At 37.4% G+C, this 19,947-nt stretch overlaps 1 protein-coding gene across 2 annotated transcripts in view; it reads left to right on the forward strand.

Moving 5' to 3' along the window:
* The window catches only part of LOC120147729 (serine/threonine-protein kinase EDR1-like), a 49,418-nt gene extending 29,767 nt beyond the window's left edge, over positions 1-19,651 (forward strand). For both annotated transcript variants that reach the window (XM_039161034.1, XM_039161035.1), the window contains exons 10-17: positions 8,952-9,072; positions 16,102-16,402; positions 17,525-17,648; positions 17,761-17,780; positions 18,005-18,161; positions 18,756-19,044; positions 19,153-19,225; positions 19,548-19,651. In XM_039161034.1, the coding sequence (XP_039016965.1) occupies positions 8,952-9,072; positions 16,102-16,402; positions 17,525-17,648; positions 17,761-17,780; positions 18,005-18,161; positions 18,756-19,044; positions 19,153-19,225; positions 19,548-19,630 (1,168 nt within the window). In that variant the 3' untranslated portion in view covers positions 19,631-19,651. The remainder of the gene's footprint in view (positions 1-8,951; positions 9,073-16,101; positions 16,403-17,524; positions 17,649-17,760; positions 17,781-18,004; positions 18,162-18,755; positions 19,045-19,152; positions 19,226-19,547) is intronic.
* The last annotated feature ends 296 nt before the right edge of the window (positions 19,652-19,947 follow it).

A 19,947-nucleotide genomic window follows, 5' to 3' on the forward strand; every position in this document is an offset into this window, starting at 1 on the left:
AGCCATTATAGAGTTTAGTTTCTGATTTACCTTCAACGGTAATTTAAAGATAGAAAGGTAGAAAATAGGTAAAGAAGACAACACCGATTTCACCAACACCACCCTCCCAGCCATCGATAAAGAGGAAACTTTCCAACCTGCTAGCCTGCTGTACACTTTCTGCAGAACTGGCTCCCACAATACTTCTGAATTTTTTATTGCACCTATTGGTAAACCAAGATAAGTCATAGGAAAATAACCCATCCCACAACCTGCTTCAGATGCCCAATCTTTCACAATGTCCTCTTCCACATTAACTCCAAACAGTTTACTCTTAGACAAATTGAGGTGAAGCCCTGAAATTAGACTAAACATTCTCAAAACTCTCCTTATATTGAGAATTTGAGTTAAAGAATCTCTGCAGAATAAAATAAGATCGTCTGCAAACTGTAAATGAGTCAAATTAAATGGATTATCCTCCTTACCAATACTAAACCCTTCAAAAAGACCTAGATTCGTAGCCTTACACAACATTAAATTCAAGAGTTCCCCAACTATATTAAACAACAAAGGGGACAAACTACAGCCTTGCCTCAACCCCTTGCCCATCTGAAATTCTGCTGTTGGAGAACCATTAACGAGAACTGAAATTGAAGCAGAAGAAATACAATACCGAATCCAAGAAATCCATATCTCCCCAAACCCCATGATCTTCAATAATCTCAAAATAATTGGCCATTCGACTGAGTCATAAGCTCTACGAAAATCAATTTTGAAGACAACTTCTTTCCTTCCTCTATGAAAATCATTCACAAACTTCATTAGATGATCCTTCAAGAAAGGCCAGAATTTCTTATAAAAGCCCATCGTGAAACCATCTGGACCCGGAGCTTTAGCACTGTCCGAATGAAAAACTGCTTCCCACACTTCTTGTTCTGAAAATTTGACCTCCAGACCATTCTTCTGCTCCTCTGTTAATTTCATGAAATTGAAATTGATTTCTTCCACCTCTAATGTATCTTTAGAATTGTAATTCTCCTTAAAATAATCATAAACAAAGGCCTTCAACTGATCCGGGTCTGAACACTCTTCATCAGCAACTTTCAATGATGAAATAGACTTTATTCTGTTTCTATTCAATGCTGTTAAGTGAAAAAACCTCGTGTTCCTATCCCCATCCTTGCTCCATTTCAATCTTGATCTCTGTAGCCAAATACTCTCTTCTCTTCTGTGCAGCTTCCACAATTCGTGTCTAGACATTATCAGCATGTCCCTTTCTTGCATTGAAATTCCACCGTTTTGTAGCTTCAGTTCCAAACCATTAATCTTACCTTCTAATTCTGAAATCCCTTCAGATATCCCACTTAAATTCCTTTTAGGCCACTTCTTGATCTGCTGTTTTGTTCCTCGAAGTAAAGAAAACATACCCATTCTACCATTGTCCATCATAGGGTTAGACAAAGACTTTTCAACCAATCCAGCAAACCCGTCTTCCTCTAACAGGTAATTGTAAAATCTAAAAGGCTTCGGTCCCAATTGTTGCATTCTTCTGCTAACACTACCGGATTATGATCCGAGAGGGATTTGGGTAGCATTTTCTGTATCACTTTTGGAAATTTGTTAAGGAAAGAACTGCTAATTATAAATCTGTCAAGCCTTACCCAAGTGGGATAATATCTATTGTTGCACCAAGTAAATCTTCCACCAACTAACTGAAGATCCATAAGATTAGTGTGTTGTACAAAGGATCTAAACAAATCCATGCAATGCCAATTTTGAGATACTCCACATTTCTCCTCGGTATCTAAATATGCATTAAAATCTCCCCCTATACAAACTGGCTGATTTAGACCTTGAACAAAGCACAACAATTCCCTGAAAAACTCCTCTTTATCCGCCTCTACTGATGGACCATATACATTTATGATAACACTCAAAGTTAAGCAACTTGAACTTCCCTGACAACGCCATGAATCTGTTTTGGATATGTTCTGCTGTGACCTCAAAAATGTTTTCATCCCACATAAATAACTGTCCACCAGCCGAGCCCTCGGCAGGATTAAAGCTACCACCTTTCAAAAGATTACCCCCTAACTTCCTCCATAGACCTTAATGGCAAACATTCAGCTTTGTCTCCTGCAGTAAAAGAATAACCGGCTTCTCTCTATTAACAAGTCTGGCCATTGCTCTGGTTTTTTCTCTTCTTCCTAGACCCCTAACGTTCCATGTTATTATTTTAAACTTTGACATTAGAAATAACTGTCATACATACCAACACAAACCAAAAACAATCATACTCCCCGAGAAGACCCCTTCATCTCCATCTTAAATATCTCTTCCTCTAATAGATGACCCCTTTAAAAGTAATTCCCAACAAATCGCAGATCTCTAGTTGCAGCCTCGTTCCTAGCTTTAACTGAAAGTTGAGAAGACTGAGATGACCCCTATCTTGATCCCCGAATCCCTGACCATCCTTCTAACAACCCTTATATAGACTCAGTTATAAAAACTGATAGCCACTTCACTATCTGAGCACACACTCCCTGAGCGATGTGGAACTATTCTCAATGTCCTCTGATTCATCTTCTTTTTGGTAGGGAGTATACTCTGATTTTTAAGACTTTTAGATCGAGAACTACACTTCACCTGATTGAGAAGTGGAAGTGGGTGATCCTCGTTTGCTAAAATTTGTCCCACCTTCATCAGTTTTGAAGTACTTCCCTCGTGATTCTCATAATTCCTGATCCTTACACTTAGAACTGATACACTTCCCTCATTTTGACTGCATTGCTTATCCTCAATAACCTTCATCTCCTTTCATCCACTGATCATCTGACCTTATATCCCTTTCTGCATACTATGGGTCTGAAAGCTACATACATGATCTCCATCTAGACTCCTCTGGCCAGCAGATTGAACTATCTCCAATTCGACACCCTGTTCACTTGGAACCACTTCCATCTCCCCCTGCATATTCTCCTTAATCATCCCAGCCTCTCCCTCATCAACAACATTCAAGGAATTTTCAGAATAGGGATTGGGCTGTAGAATAAACCTTTTCCCAACCCATTTTATATTGTAAGCAGGCCCATTAGGAATCAGTTTTTTAATTGGAGAACCCACTACCTCATTTTCCTCTGATTGACCAAAGTCAACCTGATCATTTGAACCCCTCAATCCCAGGCCCACATGACTTCCCATCTGGTTAGTCCTATTTCCAAGAAACTGACAGCCCACAATTTGAATTTCTGCTGTGACTTTCCCGATGGGACTTGTCCCCCAAACTCCATTCACACCAACTGTTCTGCCATTATTCAGCCAAGATATGACTTGAATGTACCATCGTCTGAGAACTCATCCCCATCTGCTTCCAAAGAAGGACATCTCTCAACCCCTTCCCTAGACAAGACATAACCACTGTTACATTTTTTTGAAATTTTCTCCACCATCTTCCTCCCCGCTTCTTCTGGTTTTTTCAGAATAGAACCCATCGAAATCTTAACTTTGAAGGATCTGCCATAAGAACCAATTGTAACCGTCTCAGGTACATCATAAGGACTTTCCACCCTTAGCAAAACTTTCGCCACCGACAGGTCCGATCTGTTCACTGATTCCTTCTTAAAACAAATAAAATCACCCACTTCCCAGAAAGTTCTTCACGAATGACTCATTCCAACATAACAAGGCAATCCATACAACTCTATTTGACAAAGAGCCATTGGAACTCCATCCTTGTTCAATACTGCTGCTAACCAGTCTAAGCACAAGAGCAACTCTTTCTTCTTATTCATCCATACGTGAGAGAACTCCTCAACTGAATTAATGTAATGATGCACGCATTGCATACGTACCCCCATCTCGCAATCTGAACTTCCACCCCCTCATCTCCAAAGCTCCTTTAACGAAACGAGATCAAAAGAAGGTTTCATTATCCCTGTTAATGATCTCTTCACCATTTTGAGTGTCTGATAGAATGCATCCCCAAATGTTCCTCACAGCAGGAGCATTCTTCTTAACACCTCCAAGTTACATTCAGAAATTACTACATCCTTATATGATCTGTCGTCTCTCATACCTCTACCCGACTCAAACTGCCTTCCAGTATTTGAAATATCCTTCCCCTGACTGATCTCCACCATTCTTCCCCTTATCCTCTTCCCTCCTCTTATCCTTCTGATACATAGCAACTCCAACAAAAATTCTCTTCCCATCAAACCACTTCCCATTCACAAACTGGATTGCTTTCTTCCTACTTTCCTCCTCAGCAAATTGGACAAAAGCAAACGTCGAGGACTTAAGATTATCTAAAAATCTTGGAATGAAAATTTTTAGAATCTGACCTCAAGGACTAAAAAAATCCTTAACACAGTCTAGAGACCCTTTTGCTAAGATTATCAATGAACACAATCCATTCCCACAGAAGAAATGGATTTTTTCGAATTTTCTCTAATTCTCTCTCTTCCTAGCGCGCACATTCTCTCTTTATATTACATCTTTCAAACCACAAGTTTAGCACATCTTTCTTCTTTGTCCAAGCTTCCATCATATCTTCGTAGGATTTGAAAGAGATAACGCAGGAATTCCTGGCATATCCCCAGCCAACAATCTGAACTTCATAACCTTCATCATCAAAGAACTCCTTAACTGAGTTAAAATCCAAGGAAAGCTTAACAATCCCCATTAAAGAACTTTTGACCCAACTCGAGCTCTCAGACAGAATATGCATTTCCAGAACATTCTTCATTACTTTTTCCCTGTGACTCCCTTCAGAATGAAGCTCCGAATATCCCAACGCATTATTTCTCAAACTAACAGACAATAAAGCTGCTTTATACGATCTTTCATCCCTAATATTCCTGCTGGTAAAATCTGTCGCTTTCAACTTTGAAGGTCCTGCTGCACTCAAGACTGGGGCCAGAATAACTGGACTGACCTTCCCTGCTATCCTTGGACAAACATCATTGTATTTTGCAATTCCAACTGAAATCCTTCTCCCATCTATCAATTTAATATATCTATCGCTCTCTTTAAACCTGATTCTCGCTCAAAAGCAAAAGTCGAAAATCTTTATTTAGGATAGAACAACAACAACCCAATTAATTGACCACAATATCTTTAACAATGGATAGAAACATTGGAGTGGAGCTAGCTGTATTTTTTATCCACTCCACTGCCACCACACTATCGGACTCCAAAATAAGCTTTCGATTCACCGACAAACCCGAATCCAGGAACAAATTCAAACCTCTCCTCACTGCCATCAATTCTTCCATAATAGGATGATCGGATCCCACTTTTTATGAGAACGAACCCAACATCAATCCTTTCTCATCTCTGATAAGCCCGCCAATGCCTCTCTTCGACCACCACCTGTCCATAGCACCATCTACATTCACTTTAACAAAACCAGTAGGAGGTGGAGACCAACTAGCTACCTTTTGAGATATTTTTTTATCGAATATAACACGATCAGCTAGCACCAGATCTCCCACAAGACTATTGAAAGAGACCATCAATTTAGGAAATTTTGAAGAAAACCATGATGCCACTCTCTACCTTGAGAGAAAAGATAACAAAGCGCAATCTAATTTCCCATTATTAAAAATAATAACATTCCTCATTTTTCAAATTGACCACAAAACAGCTCTTGGGATGAAAGCCCAAACGCATGAGCGTGGCACAAGATCAAACCCAACTGAAAATAAGGCTACAGGGCACTCCAAAATTGCAAAGGAAACCTCCCACTGGCGTAAAAAGCTAGTCTATAACCCCCAAGGCACTTAGCAAGAAAAGAATAGGTGAGAAACCGTTTCTTGAACCAACCCACAAACGGACAATAAAGATCTCCTATACCTTGCACCCCACGTTTTATTAGCTCTACCTTGATTGCAACCTTCTTGTGCACCACTTGCCAAATAAAATATTCAACCCTAGTAGGAGCTACACCGGCCCAGACATTTCTTTCCCACGGAAAACTATTGACCGAGCTTCCAAGAAAAATTTCATGACAAGATTTCACTGAAAACCTCCCATCACCTTCTCCCGCCCATACAAGACTATCATCCATCGATGACGAAGGATTTTAATTATACAACAATGTCATAAACTCATTCCATTGCATCAACTCCCAATCGGCAAGATTTCTCTTCATGCCAATATCCTAAAAACAGCGTGACGAATTAATTTTCCTGAAATCGGTGATCTTCCCCTCCTTGTTGATTGATAATGTGAACAAGTGAGGAAAACGTACCCAATGAAACTCCGTCCAGCCAAGCGTCATGCCAGAATCTTATTGAGTCCCCATTGCCCCTTCAGCAGAAAGTTACTTCGCAAACACTCCCCAAACTCTTCATCTGAACAACAATTCTTCACAAACCCCTTTCCATATCCAAGAAGCTTTGTAATAGGCCGAACTATCCACCCCTCTTCATGCCAATATCCTAAAAACAGCGTGACGAATTAATTTTCCTGAAATCGGTGATCTTCCCCTCCTTGTTGATTGATAATGTGAACAAGTGAGGAAAACGTACCCTCAATGAAACTCCGTCCAGCCAAGCGTCATGCCAGAATCTTATTGAGTCCCCATTGCCCGCCTTCAGCAGAAAGTTACTTCGCAAACACTCCCCAAACTCGTCATCTGAACAACAATTCTTCACAACCCCTTTCCATATCCAAGAAGCTTTGTAATAGGCCGAACTATCCACCCCCATAGTATTCGGATCAATAATGTTTTTGCAACAAAATATCCTTTTCCATCAGGAGTTTTTCTCATCGGCAAACTTCCAGGTCCACTTTCCTAATAAAGCTCTATTCATAAGCTCAAGATTTGGAACCCCAATCCCTCCCAACGCCTTAGGCTTGCAAGCAATCTCCCAATTAACCCAATGAATTTTGTTTTTAACACTCGACTTCACTTAAAGAAAACTTGTCATAATTGAGTTGAGCCTCTTTGAAACACACCTTAGTAATCTAAAAATCGACATGAAGTATTTTGGTAAGGAGCAAAGGACCGACTTAATCAACACCACTCTACCAGCGTTGGATAGGAAGGTAGACTTCCACCCGGTCAATTTTTTGTAGAACTTTTGAATAATCGGATCCCATAGAGAAACTGAGTTTTTCTTCGGCCCAAGAGGAAGCCCCAAGTAGTCCGTTGGGAAAGAACCCACTGTGCACCCTATTGCAGCAGCCCACTCAGAAATAATCCCGTCATTCACGTTGATACCGAATAACCTGCTCTTTGAAAGATTAATCTTCAACCCTGACATCAACTCAAAAATCAGAAGCACCCTTCTCACATTTTTCAATTCCCCAATAGACGCATTACAAAAAATTAACAAATCATCTGCGAATTGAAGATGGGAGAGCTGAAAAGAATCTCCCGGACTCCCAATCTCAAACCCTCTAAACAAGCCTAACCTCACAGCTTTCGACAACATCAAGCTCAACAGTTCGGCAACCAAATTGTAAAGGAGCGGGGAAAGAGAGCAACCCTGACAAAATGATGTACACATGATAGAGTATTGTGGTTCTAAATGTGGCCTCGTAGTCAAGCATGTTTCTAGATCATATCATTGGTGATGCTCACATCGCTTGGACAAATATCTATCATCCAAAAACAAAAAATGAAAAAGGGATGGGGAGGGTAGAAAATAATGTGGATATTCAGCTGTTTTGTCAGTGGGAGCACGAACCTTTATGTTTACAATTGTAGGAGATGGTTTTGTGATAGATCTTAAAATGTAAGCCATCTTTTTTTTCCTTCTCCAAAATGGAGAAATAATTGGTAGGCAAGTTACTCGGTTTTCTCTTTATTTAAGGTCTACCTAGTATTAAATCTAATGTATCCAATCTGCTTTGACTGGCATCTAATTTGCACAAATTTTCTTTCTCCAGCTGGAGCTATTGTTTAATCTTAGGCATATTGATTTACTAGTTTAATTTGCTTAAGATTCTCTTGCTAGCATTTTTATTTTGAATGCTAATAAAAGTTCCCCAACTTTTGATTTTTTTCCAAATGTTCAGTAGATTTGATGCCATAAAGTTCTTGCTCTATTTGCTCTCATGTTCGATGCTATTGAACCTTGGTGCCTTTTTGGTTCCAGAAATGCTTTCATTTTCTTTTTCACTTTACATTCTAAATATAATTAATATGAACTTTGAAGAAATGAACAAGGGTTTCCCAATGTAGTCGAAATGTCGGAAAAAGTGTTTTTGACTATTGTATAGAATATTGGAAACAAGGATTTCTAAATTTTATTATTAGCCTAATATGGTTTTATTTATTAAGGAAAAATGGATGGGCTCTAATCTTACGTCTTTTTCTCCATTATCTTTCTTTATATAGAAGATATTAATTTTGTGGTTACATCATCTAATATCTTCTCTTTGAACTTTGTCTAATGGATGGAAAAGATCTAGTTTTTTTTTCCTCCAAACTTTTTGGCTTCTTACTTTTTCTCATTTTAATTTGGATCTTGAACTAAACATTTATGCTACGTTTGGTAGGTATTCTATTTTTTCCTCATGTTTTAGCACATGTGTTTGCAATAACCTAACTTTACTAGGTAATTTTTAGCCAATCGCATGACTAAGTTTGAACAAAGCGAAGGAATAAATAATACTTATCTTGAATAAGTATTATTTTTACTTGAGTTTTTGCTCACAAGCTATTTTAAAAACTCATGTAATAATTAAGCTTTTCCTTGTGTTAATACTTATGTAACCAAACATAACATTAGTGGTTAAAATGAAGTTGTCTAGCAGTACATCTTAGAATCTCAGATTTCGGTCCACTAGTATATTTGGATCACTTGAACCAAATCTTGCCTATATTTATATGCTTGTCCCAAGTGTTACCTGAACATTAGATATCAATGTGTGTGTTCAAAACTTTCTGGGTTTTTTCTGCATGTGGGGCTTACATTCTGTTGAATGGTGATTTAAGTTGGATCATGTCTGAACTGTTTCAGGGCTGTCAGAGCTATGAATGAAACATTGAAGCAAAATCGTCTTTTGCAAGAGCACAGGGAAGATAGGTCTTTTTCCCATTCTTCAACCGATAGGAATGACAGTCCTGATCTTCAGAAAAATGTATGTTTTTAGTTAACTAAAAAAATTTAACTTTCTCTTGGTAGAATGTGCAGCACCTTAGCAAGTCTTTATTTCTAGCCCTTCATGTTGGCAAACACGTCTTTACCTTTTTGCTTATACACAAATATATTTTTTTTACTTGACTGTCAATGATTCAGGATATTTGGGGTGAATGGGCATAATACGAGACAACTGATAGTTTTGCAATTTTGAATAAATATACTTTGAGATTGTTGTATCCGTTGCTTTATAGTATCTGCCACTATTTTCTTCTATGATTGTTTTGATTTCTAGAATTACATTGTAACTACTATAAAAATGAAATTGATTATATATCTGAAGACCTGAGTCCTGAAATCAGTTTGAGAAACGAGTCTTAGGAAACTTCTGAGATTTGTGTGGCTACCTTTGCTGGTATAAATTACTCTGGTATTGCAATTTTGAATGAATATACTTTGGGATTGTTGCATCTGTTGCTTCATAGCATTTGCCCCTGTTTTCTTCTATGATTTTTTTTTATAAGATTTAAAGGCCTCATTAAAAACACCCTTCTTGATTAATGGAGCTTGTATAGAAGCTCCTTAATCAGCGGAAGGAGGAAAAGAGTGCCTTAGAACTTCATTAAACAAAATTAGAATTACAACCTAGATAAATCTAAGCCAAAAATCCCTTACAATAAGCAACAAACCCCACCCGTACTGGAACCAGAAAACCAACCGAAAACTGCAAACAACATAAAAGTCAGCCTATACCAGCCTTTGCTAAAGCATCAGTGTCTATATTTGCTGTTCTTGTAACCCATCTAACAACCCCCTCAAAAATTCTAAGATTATCCACTATATCTCTAACAATAAAAGCATACACAACTGGGCATGAATCAACATTGTTAATCCAGTCTACTGCTACCCTGCTATCACTCTCAATAATCAGCCGATCTTTAACCATCTCTTGAAAAGAGGCGAAGAAAGAAAAACCCCTTTGAATAGCTTTAAGTTCCATCAATGTCGGAGGTCCCGAACCAGTAGACTCCTGAAAAGATCCTAAATCTACACCTGAATGATCCCTTAAAACACCTCCAAGACCACTTTTCTTCCAATCACTGCTAGTGGCAGCATCCACATTCAATTTGATGAAGCCTATAGGAGGAGGTGACCAAGGGATTATAGATGACTTCAGGATATTGTAGGACGAGTAAGAATCCCCTATTGAAGGATCAGAAATTAAAAAGTCCTTAGGAATAGAAATATCCTTATGCTTAGCTAAGAACCAAGAAGCAAGCCTAAATCTTGCTAAGAAGAATAATTCTGTTTGGTCAAGCTTCCCCCCTTCAAAAACAATATAATTTCTAACTTCCCAAATGGTCCAAATAACAACCTCAGGAATGAATGCCCATATAGCAGAATTTGTCTTCAACTCATCCCAAGCTAGGAGAATTTTTTGCATCTGCATGAAAAACAAAACTAAACCTCCAAAATTTCAAAAATTTGTTCCATAAGGACCAGTACCGAACAAGTAAAAAATAAATGCGATGAAGACTCCTCAACCATTTTACAAAGAGGACATAAACCATCCTCAATGCCTTGAACTCCTCTATGGTTGTTGTGAATTATAGAATTACATTTAACTATTATAAAAGTGAAATTGGTTATATATCTGAGAACCTGAATTCAGTTTAGGACTAACGAGTCATAGGAAACTTTTGACGTTTGTGTGGTTACCTTTGCTGGTATTTATATTAGGAAATTACTTTGTACGTGAGTATTGCCTTCGTTAAGGAGAGAATGAAGTTGTCTTTTTTTCTGTTAGAATCAAAGATTTTCCATTCCGATGCCCTCTGTTTTATGTTTGCTTTTTTTTTTTTGATAAAAATAAGAGGTCTCGTTAAAAACCCCCTTCATAACCTTCAAGCTACGGAAGTAGCTTAACGGACATTGGAAGGAGGAAAAAAGTGCCTCAACATTTTATTTATATAATACTAAGTACCATACAAACAAATCAATCAAAATACACCTCAACCCAAAACTGACCAAACATACAAAACCACACTTAAACAACCAGCAACACCCAAAACCTAACAAAATTACCCAACCCTGAAAACATCGGAATCACCCAATTCTTACTTTAGCCAACCCACTCGCCTCCCAATTGGCGGATCTCAAAATATGCCTAACAATAACATCTTGTTCTACCACAACAACAACATCATTACCAATGACTCGAACAACGGAGTGCAGCAACCCAGATTTTTGATTCACTCCAAAGCAGTAGAACAATCCGATTCTAAGCCTCCCCCTTGAATAAAGATGGTCTCCTCAAATAAGAGCAGACCCCTTTTAATAGGCAATAATTCAGCAAAGATAGGACCAACATTCTCTGATAATGAACACAACAATAATTCAGCAAAGATAAGACCAACATTCTCTGATAATGAACACAGCAGCACACGTTCACTGTCCCTAAGCAAACCATCAATACCTCCTCTTGACCACCCCTTAACCATAGCACCATCCATGTTGACTTTGAAGAAGCCCGAAGGAGGAGGAACCCAACGCACCTAGGTAAAATTGACCCTCTTAGAATTCACAGCAAAATCAACTACTTTTGGATCGCCCACTAAAGAGTCAAAAGGAATTACCAAATCCGAAAATCTAGCTACAAACCATGTTGCAATCCTATATCTTACAAGAAAAAATAACAGCGTTGAGTCCAACTTTCTAAAAATAATCTCATTCCTACACTTCCAAACCGACCACATTACCGCCCCTGGAATGAAAGTCCAAATCGTCGAGCGCGAAACTAGATCTGCCCAAATAGAGATCAAAGCAGTCGGACTCTCCGAAACAACAAGGGAGACGTTCCAAAGGTGCAAAAATCTATACCATAATCCCCAAACTACATCACAATGGACAAATAAGTGAGAAACAAACTCCGAGAACCTACCACACAACGGACAAAGTGAATCCGCGATCCTTGCAACTCCACGCTTCAACAACTCCTCTTTTACCTCTAATCTTTGATGAACAACCAGCCAGACGAAAGTTTCCACTCGAGGCGGGACTACACCTAACCAAACGTTTCTAACCCAAATTGGATTAGCGGCCGATGTAACAAAAAATTCTTAATACACGACTTGGCTGAAAAACAGTCCTCCCCATTCCCTGTCCAAACCTAACAGTCCTCCGCCAAAGGCGACATTAGAAAATTACTCAGCATATAGATCTTTGAATATAGAACATTCCTCATTCAATACACATATCGGTAATCAGAATATAGAGAGGAAGTAGATAGGGAGAGCACTCAACACTGATTTCACCAATACCACCCTTCCGGCTAAGGACAACGACGATGCCTTCCAACCAGCCAGCTTTTTATTAGATCTTTGAACAATCGACTCCCATATAGCCATTGAATTCCTTTTAGCCCCAAGAGATAAACCAAGATACGCAGACGGAAATGAACCCACCGAGCAACCAATAACATTAGCCCACACCTTTATGAGCTCTGGATTAACGTTTATTGTAACACCCCCAACCCGTACCCGACCCGGTTACGAGTCCGAGGTGTCACATTGACTTTTCAAACTTTGACTCAAGATAAAAACTCGAGAAAATTTAAAACTTTCATTAAAGTCACAGCGGTTTGTTTAACTCAATCAATTAGTACATGCCAACTATATTCAATATACAGAATACATCTAATTCAAGACATCTTTTCTGATCTGATCTTCGATAAGAAGTAACTGACCGGTCTTGTTCCTCTTCACTTTTTTTCTAGCTTTCCGGAACCTACGTGTGAAACACTTACACGCTAAGTCGATGACTTAGTGAGGCATAAAAACATATAACCACTATTAATGCATTCATAATCTATACTTATTATATCATACAAAATCATACATTCTGTCATGCAACCACTATCCACTTGTATACACACATCATTCACATATTCTTATAACAGGTTTAATAGCACAAAACATGTAAATCATATGTAAGGTATTTATTATTATCTCTTTATTAGTCTTATTTTCGTTCTTTATCTTTTTGTCATATGTTCTTGCATCAATTCCTCTTAACCAAGCTATATACACATCATCATATCACATATATCACTTCACACCATAAAGATTACAAACCAATCACATACTATCATGCAAGGTTCTTTTATATTATTTCCTTTATTAGCCCATGTACACATGTGAGAACCATATATATGTGAGTCTATAGAGGTTGTGCACTAATGCTGTCACCACAGCTCGTATAATTGCACCGAAGTGTCACGTAGAATTGCATCGGAGTGCCGCGTAGAATTGCACCGTAGTGCCATATAATAATGTCCATAAGGACCACATATCATTCCTTAAGAATCATATACATATACTAGGGATCAAGTATACCCCTAGCTCTCAAGACACATAACATGGGCATTTTCTTTTATACTTATCATTTCACATAACACATAGTTCACTTTCACATAATCATAACCAAATCCTAAATTCAGCTAAATATCAACTAACAAGAGATCTTACCTTTGCTTATGGCTTCACGGTGGAAAAGAAGAGAATGAAGAAGATAAGTCTGGAACTCTCTCATATTTCCCACGTTTTATAATACTCAAAAAGGGAAGATAAAAATCTTTCCCATGAAAAGACCATTTTGCCCCTTTAGTTCATCCATCATTGCTATTTAATCCAATATTAAAATTCTTTACTTAACTCTCGAGACTTTTAATTTATTTCTAAATTGAGCACAAAACTTTCAAAATTTGCAATTTAGTCACTGACCCTGATTTGGGATATTACATTTATGCCCAAAATTCTGCTCTTTGTTAAATTTAATTGCTACCCAGCCATCATTTCAAAGATTGATAACACCCTTCTTACATTATGCAATTCCCCTAATGAGGCATTGCAGAAAATTATAAGATCGTCCGCAAATTGCAAATGCAACAACATAAAGGAACGCACTTGATTACCTAACTCAAAACCTCTGAACAGCCCAACATTCACTGCTTTAGCAAGCAACAAGTTTAATAACTCACCTACCAAATTAAAAAACAAAGGGATAAGGAACAGCCCTGACGCAGCCCTTTAGTGATTTTAAATTCATCCATAGGTGAGCCATTTACTAACACTGATATGGAAGTTGTAGACACATTTGAAAATCCAAGAACACCTTTTCTCACCAAATCCCATATGCTCCATGATTCTCAACAAAATCGACCAATCCACAGAATCATAAGCTCTTTTAAAGTCCACCTTAAAAACAACTCCCTCCAACCCTTTTTTCCTCCAAAAGTTAATACCCTCGTTCGCAATAAACGAACAATCCATAATTTGTCTCCTCGGAATAAAAGTGAATTGTGAAGGGCTAATAATATCATTAATACATAACCTCAATCTTCTTGATAACACCTTCGAAAGAATTTTATAAAGCCCTCCTACAAGGCTAATAGGTCGGTAATCATCCAAGCAATCCGGATTGACCTTCTTTGGAATAAGGGTAATAAAAGAATGGTTCACCCCCTTCTCCCAATTCTTCTCCTTGTAAAATTCTTCAAAGAAAGCCACAATCTCTTCTTTCAAATTCGGCCAATTTTTTTTGAAGAAACCTTAGTTCAATCCATCGGGTCCGGGAGTTTTATTATTATCCGAGGATGTTATTACATCCCAAATCTCATCCTTCGAGAAGGATCTTTCTAAAATCGAACTATGAACCTCCGAGAGTTTCGGAAAGTCCAAGTCCATTTCTTCAACTTCAAAAGTATTCTGGCTATACACTTTTTGAAAGAAATCCATCACACAAGCTTTAATCAACCTTGGATCAGAAATCAGCTTCTTATCCACTTTAAGATATTTAATGCCATTCAACCTGCCTCTGATTCCAGCGTACTGATGAAAAAATCTAGAATTCCTGTCACCTTCAAATCCTCACTTCAGTTTCGACTTTTGTAACCAGATCAGTTCTTCTTTTTTATATAGATCCCATAATTATTTTTTCGCTTGAACCACTAATTTCATAGACACCGTAGAAGAACCCTGCTGCATAGCCAATTCCATTTCCTGAATTGATTTCTCAAGACTAGAAATTCTGCCCAGTAACTCCAAATGCCTCTTTCCTGACCATCTCTTCACCGCAGATTTCTCCCCTTTAAGCAAATTAAAGATTGACTTCTTCCTTCCGCCCCTACTAAGTCATCTGTTTTTAATGTTTAAGAGGTCAATTGAAGAACTTTTTCCTCTAGCCAATGTTTTCCCCCTTTAATGTTATAATTTTCTGCTACTGATTATAGAATAAAAACATAGTTCTACACTTCATATTCTTGCATCCCCCCCCCCACACACCCAAACAGATAGATAGTCCCACTGCAATGTGTACAATGTGATTGCAAAAGAAACAAACATTTGTTGTACAATTAATCTTGTGCGGACTTTTATGCATATTGTCATCAGATAGTCACACTTAGCTTTTTTTATATTCTTTATTTTGCTTTCTGATTGCAAAACCCTTTTTACTGGCTTGGCCTTCAAAGGTAAAACTTGACAAATCTTTCCATTTGAGAGGATGTAGTTACCTAATGTAGTTAATAGATAACTGAAGTTTATTGAAAGTGATAGTAAGTTGGCAGTGGAATGGGTTAAGAATATTGATAGATGTCCAGATGTGTATGTTACAATTGTCAAGGACATTGTCTATAAGTTAAAAGATTTGGAGGGTGTAATTCGATGGGTAGCTTGGACAGCTAATATTGACGCTGATGGCTTAGCTAAGGCTGGAATTGGCTAATTAGATGTTGCTTGGGAAGTTTATTTTCTGTTTTTCGGGTTGTTCATTGTAAGGGGGGTGATTTTGTCTACTTTTAAACTTTATGTATCTTTTATGTTATTAATGAATTCTGAGGCACTCTTTTCCTCCTTCCGCTGATTAAGGAGCACCTTCTGGCGCTCCATTAATCATGAAGGGGGTTTTTAACGAGGCCTTCTCTTCTTATAAAAAAAAATAGATAACTGAAGTATTATGCTTGTTCTTTTAGGTATCCAATTGTCAACTTGATGGCCACAATAAAATTGCTGGTGGGAGGTCCGCATTGTATAACCTTTCAAGGGATCAAATAAATTCTCAAAAAGCAGTGTCGTTGCCATCATCTCCACATGCTTATAGAAGCCAAACATCAGAGAGAAGTGGACTTTCAGGCTGTCTACCAAATGATGAAATGATTAGAACATGGAATAAAATTCTTGAATCTCGAATGTTCAACAATAACCCTTTACTACCTTACCCCGAATGGAATATTAATTTCTCCGAATTAACTGTTGGAACTCGTGTTGGGATAGGTAAGCACTATTTGAGGTTCAATATCATTGCTATGAAACTTCTCTGGGCCTGCTTCATTCTGTTAGATTCATGCCGTCTATGTTCTATGCTAAAGCATTCCATCCTAAATGCTATTTTAAATACAGCAGATGCATCTGGGAGGAACTTAAAATAATGCCAGTTCAATGTTTCTTTATTTTAGCTTCTGAAATATGTAGTAAATTTTTTATTTGATGTGTGTGAAAGGTTAGTTTTAGAAATTACTAATGTAATAACATCAATCTTGCAAAATTGGGTCAAGAAATAAACTGATAAATACTAAGTACTGAAATTGGATCAAATAAAGATTTAAAGAAACAACTAAAATTATGTGATGAAATCATGTTTCTTATTAATAGATATTGCTGTTGTTTAAATTTCTTTGGCCTTGTGTTTATTTAGGGCTATTTACTCATCATCTATTTTTCTATCTAGGCCTCTTTTTCTTTTTGTTAACCCATAAATTTTCCCCGTTTGTTAGGCTGTCATTCAAGAGGTACTGTCTTGAGGACAATTATGCACATGTGTGTGTTGAGAAGATTATACATAAATTTTTCTATGCTTCAAAATTTATTCTGTTTATTTTGTTTAGCTTCTTTTTGGAGGTATCAGTTGTGGAGATTATAATTTGAGAAGGGTGTGAAAACAGCATGCCCTGGGCCATGGTAACAAAATTCCTCCTCAATAACTAAAAGACGATGGTGAGGCTGATAATAATAATAATAAAACCCTAAAAGATATAAGTCACAGAACAGATGAGTTTGTTTTCAAGGTGATGTTTGTCTTTCTCCTTGAGCAAAGAACCTAGACACATCTTGTGCAAAAGGGTAAAAGAATATCCTAGAGCAAGGCAGATTTAATTATGCTTAGATGCCCCTGGCAAACTATCTTTGGGAAATCTGATTGATACTCATTGCATCCTTTGTTTGTTTCATGTGTATTATTATTGTTGGAAATGGCGAAATCTAATTGTAAACTGCTTTTACTGATTCACTAGGCAAAGCATTATCTTTTTGTGCTTAATTTTGCATTGGAAGTTGGCCACTCCAGAAATTTCCACTGAACAAATCGTGTTTTTCCAAATTCTTGTGTGTTTTCTCCAGGGTCTTTTGGAGAAGTTTTTCGTGGTGTATGGAATGGAACAGATGTTGCAATCAAGGTGTTTCTGGAACAAGATCTTACTGAAGAAAATATGGAAGACTTCTGCAATGAGATATCAATTCTTGGGTATCTTTTCCATGATATGTTCAAAGAATTAATATTTTCATGTTTATATATCTTTCTCTCTGACATAATCCTCTTTTCAATCTATTGTGTTTCCATGTGTTTGTACTTGCAGCCGACTTCGACATCCCAATGGTACTCCTACCTTTTCTAAATTGTACTCTTTTGTTTGTTTAGGATGGTTTCATAATAAAATACAGAACTGAGAGATGGAGTAAAATAAATAAATTGAGCATTGGCAGTGTGTCTACAATAAGTTATCAAATATATGTTCATTTTTTTCTATTGCACCATACAAAACATTGGCAAGTTTGTTTTGTTACATCATTCAGTGAACTGAGGAGCTCTGTTTTTTGCAGTTATTTTGTTTTTGGGTGCATGCACAAAGCCACCACAGCTTTCAATGATTACTGAATATATGGAGATGGGATCATTACACTTTTTAATCCATTTGAGTGGTCAGAAAAATAGATTGAACTGGCGTAAGAGACTTAAAATGTTGCGTGATATATGCAGGTATGATAGGCCTTTTAATAACTCTGAAAAGTGCAAAACATCTTCCTCTGCCTTCATATTTAAATTTAATATAGTGCAATTCGTTGTGTTATCATTTTCTCAAATTAAGTCTATACCTAGAGTCACACGAGTATGTATTCAGCGGGGTCATACTTGGTTTCTTTGTTCCAGTTGTCATATATATATATTCTTTAGGAACAATCAACCAGTGAGACACCTTAATAACATTTGACTAATCACGCTTTGCATAGGGATTTTTTTAAATTCCATCTTTGAACCTGTATATTTAAGTTTATGGAAAACGAAGAACTAGAATTACGGGTGTCTGATAGCTTTAGTATGTGTACTTGATTTCTTTCTTTCTTTCTTTTTTCACTATTTATGTTCTTGATAGGAGCATATGAATTTACATTTATATGTTAAATAATTTTCCTAGTTCTTAAGTTCACTGTACTTTCTGTTAAAATGTGATATTTCTGTTTGTATCTACAAGTGATTCCTTGGTTTTTATGTAAAAACTATAATTGATCCTGCCCTGGATAGAGGCACTGCATGAAGTGCCACACTGACTATATTTATCTCGTGTTTATATAGGGGGTTGATGTGTATACATCGGATGAAAATAGTACACCGTGATCTGAAAAGTGCTAATTGCCTTGTGAACAAGCACTGGACTGTGAAGATCTGTGATTTCGGGCTCTCAAGAATAATGAACAGCCGACCCATGAAAGATTCTGCATCTGCAGGAACACCAGAATGGATGGCTCCTGAGCTCATACGCAATGAACCCTTCAGCGAGAAGTGCGACATTTTTAGCCTCGGGGTGATAATGTGGGAGCTCTCTACTCTAAATAGACCCTGGGAAGGTGTACCGCCGAAAAAGGTATATGGAATATGCTGTTACTCGGTCTCTTTCAAACCAATTTGATTTAGTTTTTTTTTAATCTTTCGATTATTAAAGATACATGGTATGTTTCTTACATTGGTTCAGGTGGTTTATGCTGTCGCCAATGAAGGCTCACGGTTGGAGATTCCAGAAGGCCCCCTAAGCAGGCTAATTTCAGGTCTACCGTACAATCTTTTAATTCATTCATCTTGATTCCTTTCATGGCAACAAATACATGGACCACGTACCAGACAGAAGGCTACTACAAATATTTACCTAAAGATAACTTGATTTGTTACAATAATTGTAACATATTGGGTATGTACATAAATTTATGTATATACAGAAAAATTACCTTTCAAGTATGTACCCAAAATGATACAATTGCTGTAACATTTTATATCATATTTAGTTATAACTTGCATAAGCCTTCCTCGCCGTGAAACTACTCCCTCATTTGACGCAAAATTTAGTACGTTATAATGTTTTGGTGATTGCAGATTGCTGGGCAGAACCAGAGGAGCGGCCAAGTTGTGAGGAGATACTCTCTCGCTTACTCGATTGCGAGTACTCTCTCTGCTGATTCAAACTCTGTTTGTATAGAAAACAAAAAACCTGGTAGAGGTGTTTACGCTATCTTGTCGGCCTTTAAATTAGTTTAACTGTAATAATTTCCGCATCTTCACAAGAACCGGTTTTTCTTCTCTTTTTTTTTTTAAGAAGATAATTTAATGGCCTTTTGTGAGCTTTCAATGGCAAATCCTCTTTTGATGTTTTTGTTTTGACCTTAAACTTGTAAAATTTTATCTGCTGCAGCACGCAGCATTTCTCGGTACAAGACTAGTCCCGAGAAGATGGGATATATATATAACATCTCTTTTTCTTCTCTTAAAAAAGAGC

The sequence above is a fragment of the Hibiscus syriacus genome, unplaced genomic scaffold (assembly GCF_006381635.1).
Source record: "Hibiscus syriacus cultivar Baekdansim isolate YM2019G1 unplaced genomic scaffold, ASM638163v2 tig00110940_pilon, whole genome shotgun sequence".
In the NCBI taxonomy this organism is placed as follows: Eukaryota; Viridiplantae; Streptophyta; class Magnoliopsida; order Malvales; family Malvaceae; genus Hibiscus; species Hibiscus syriacus.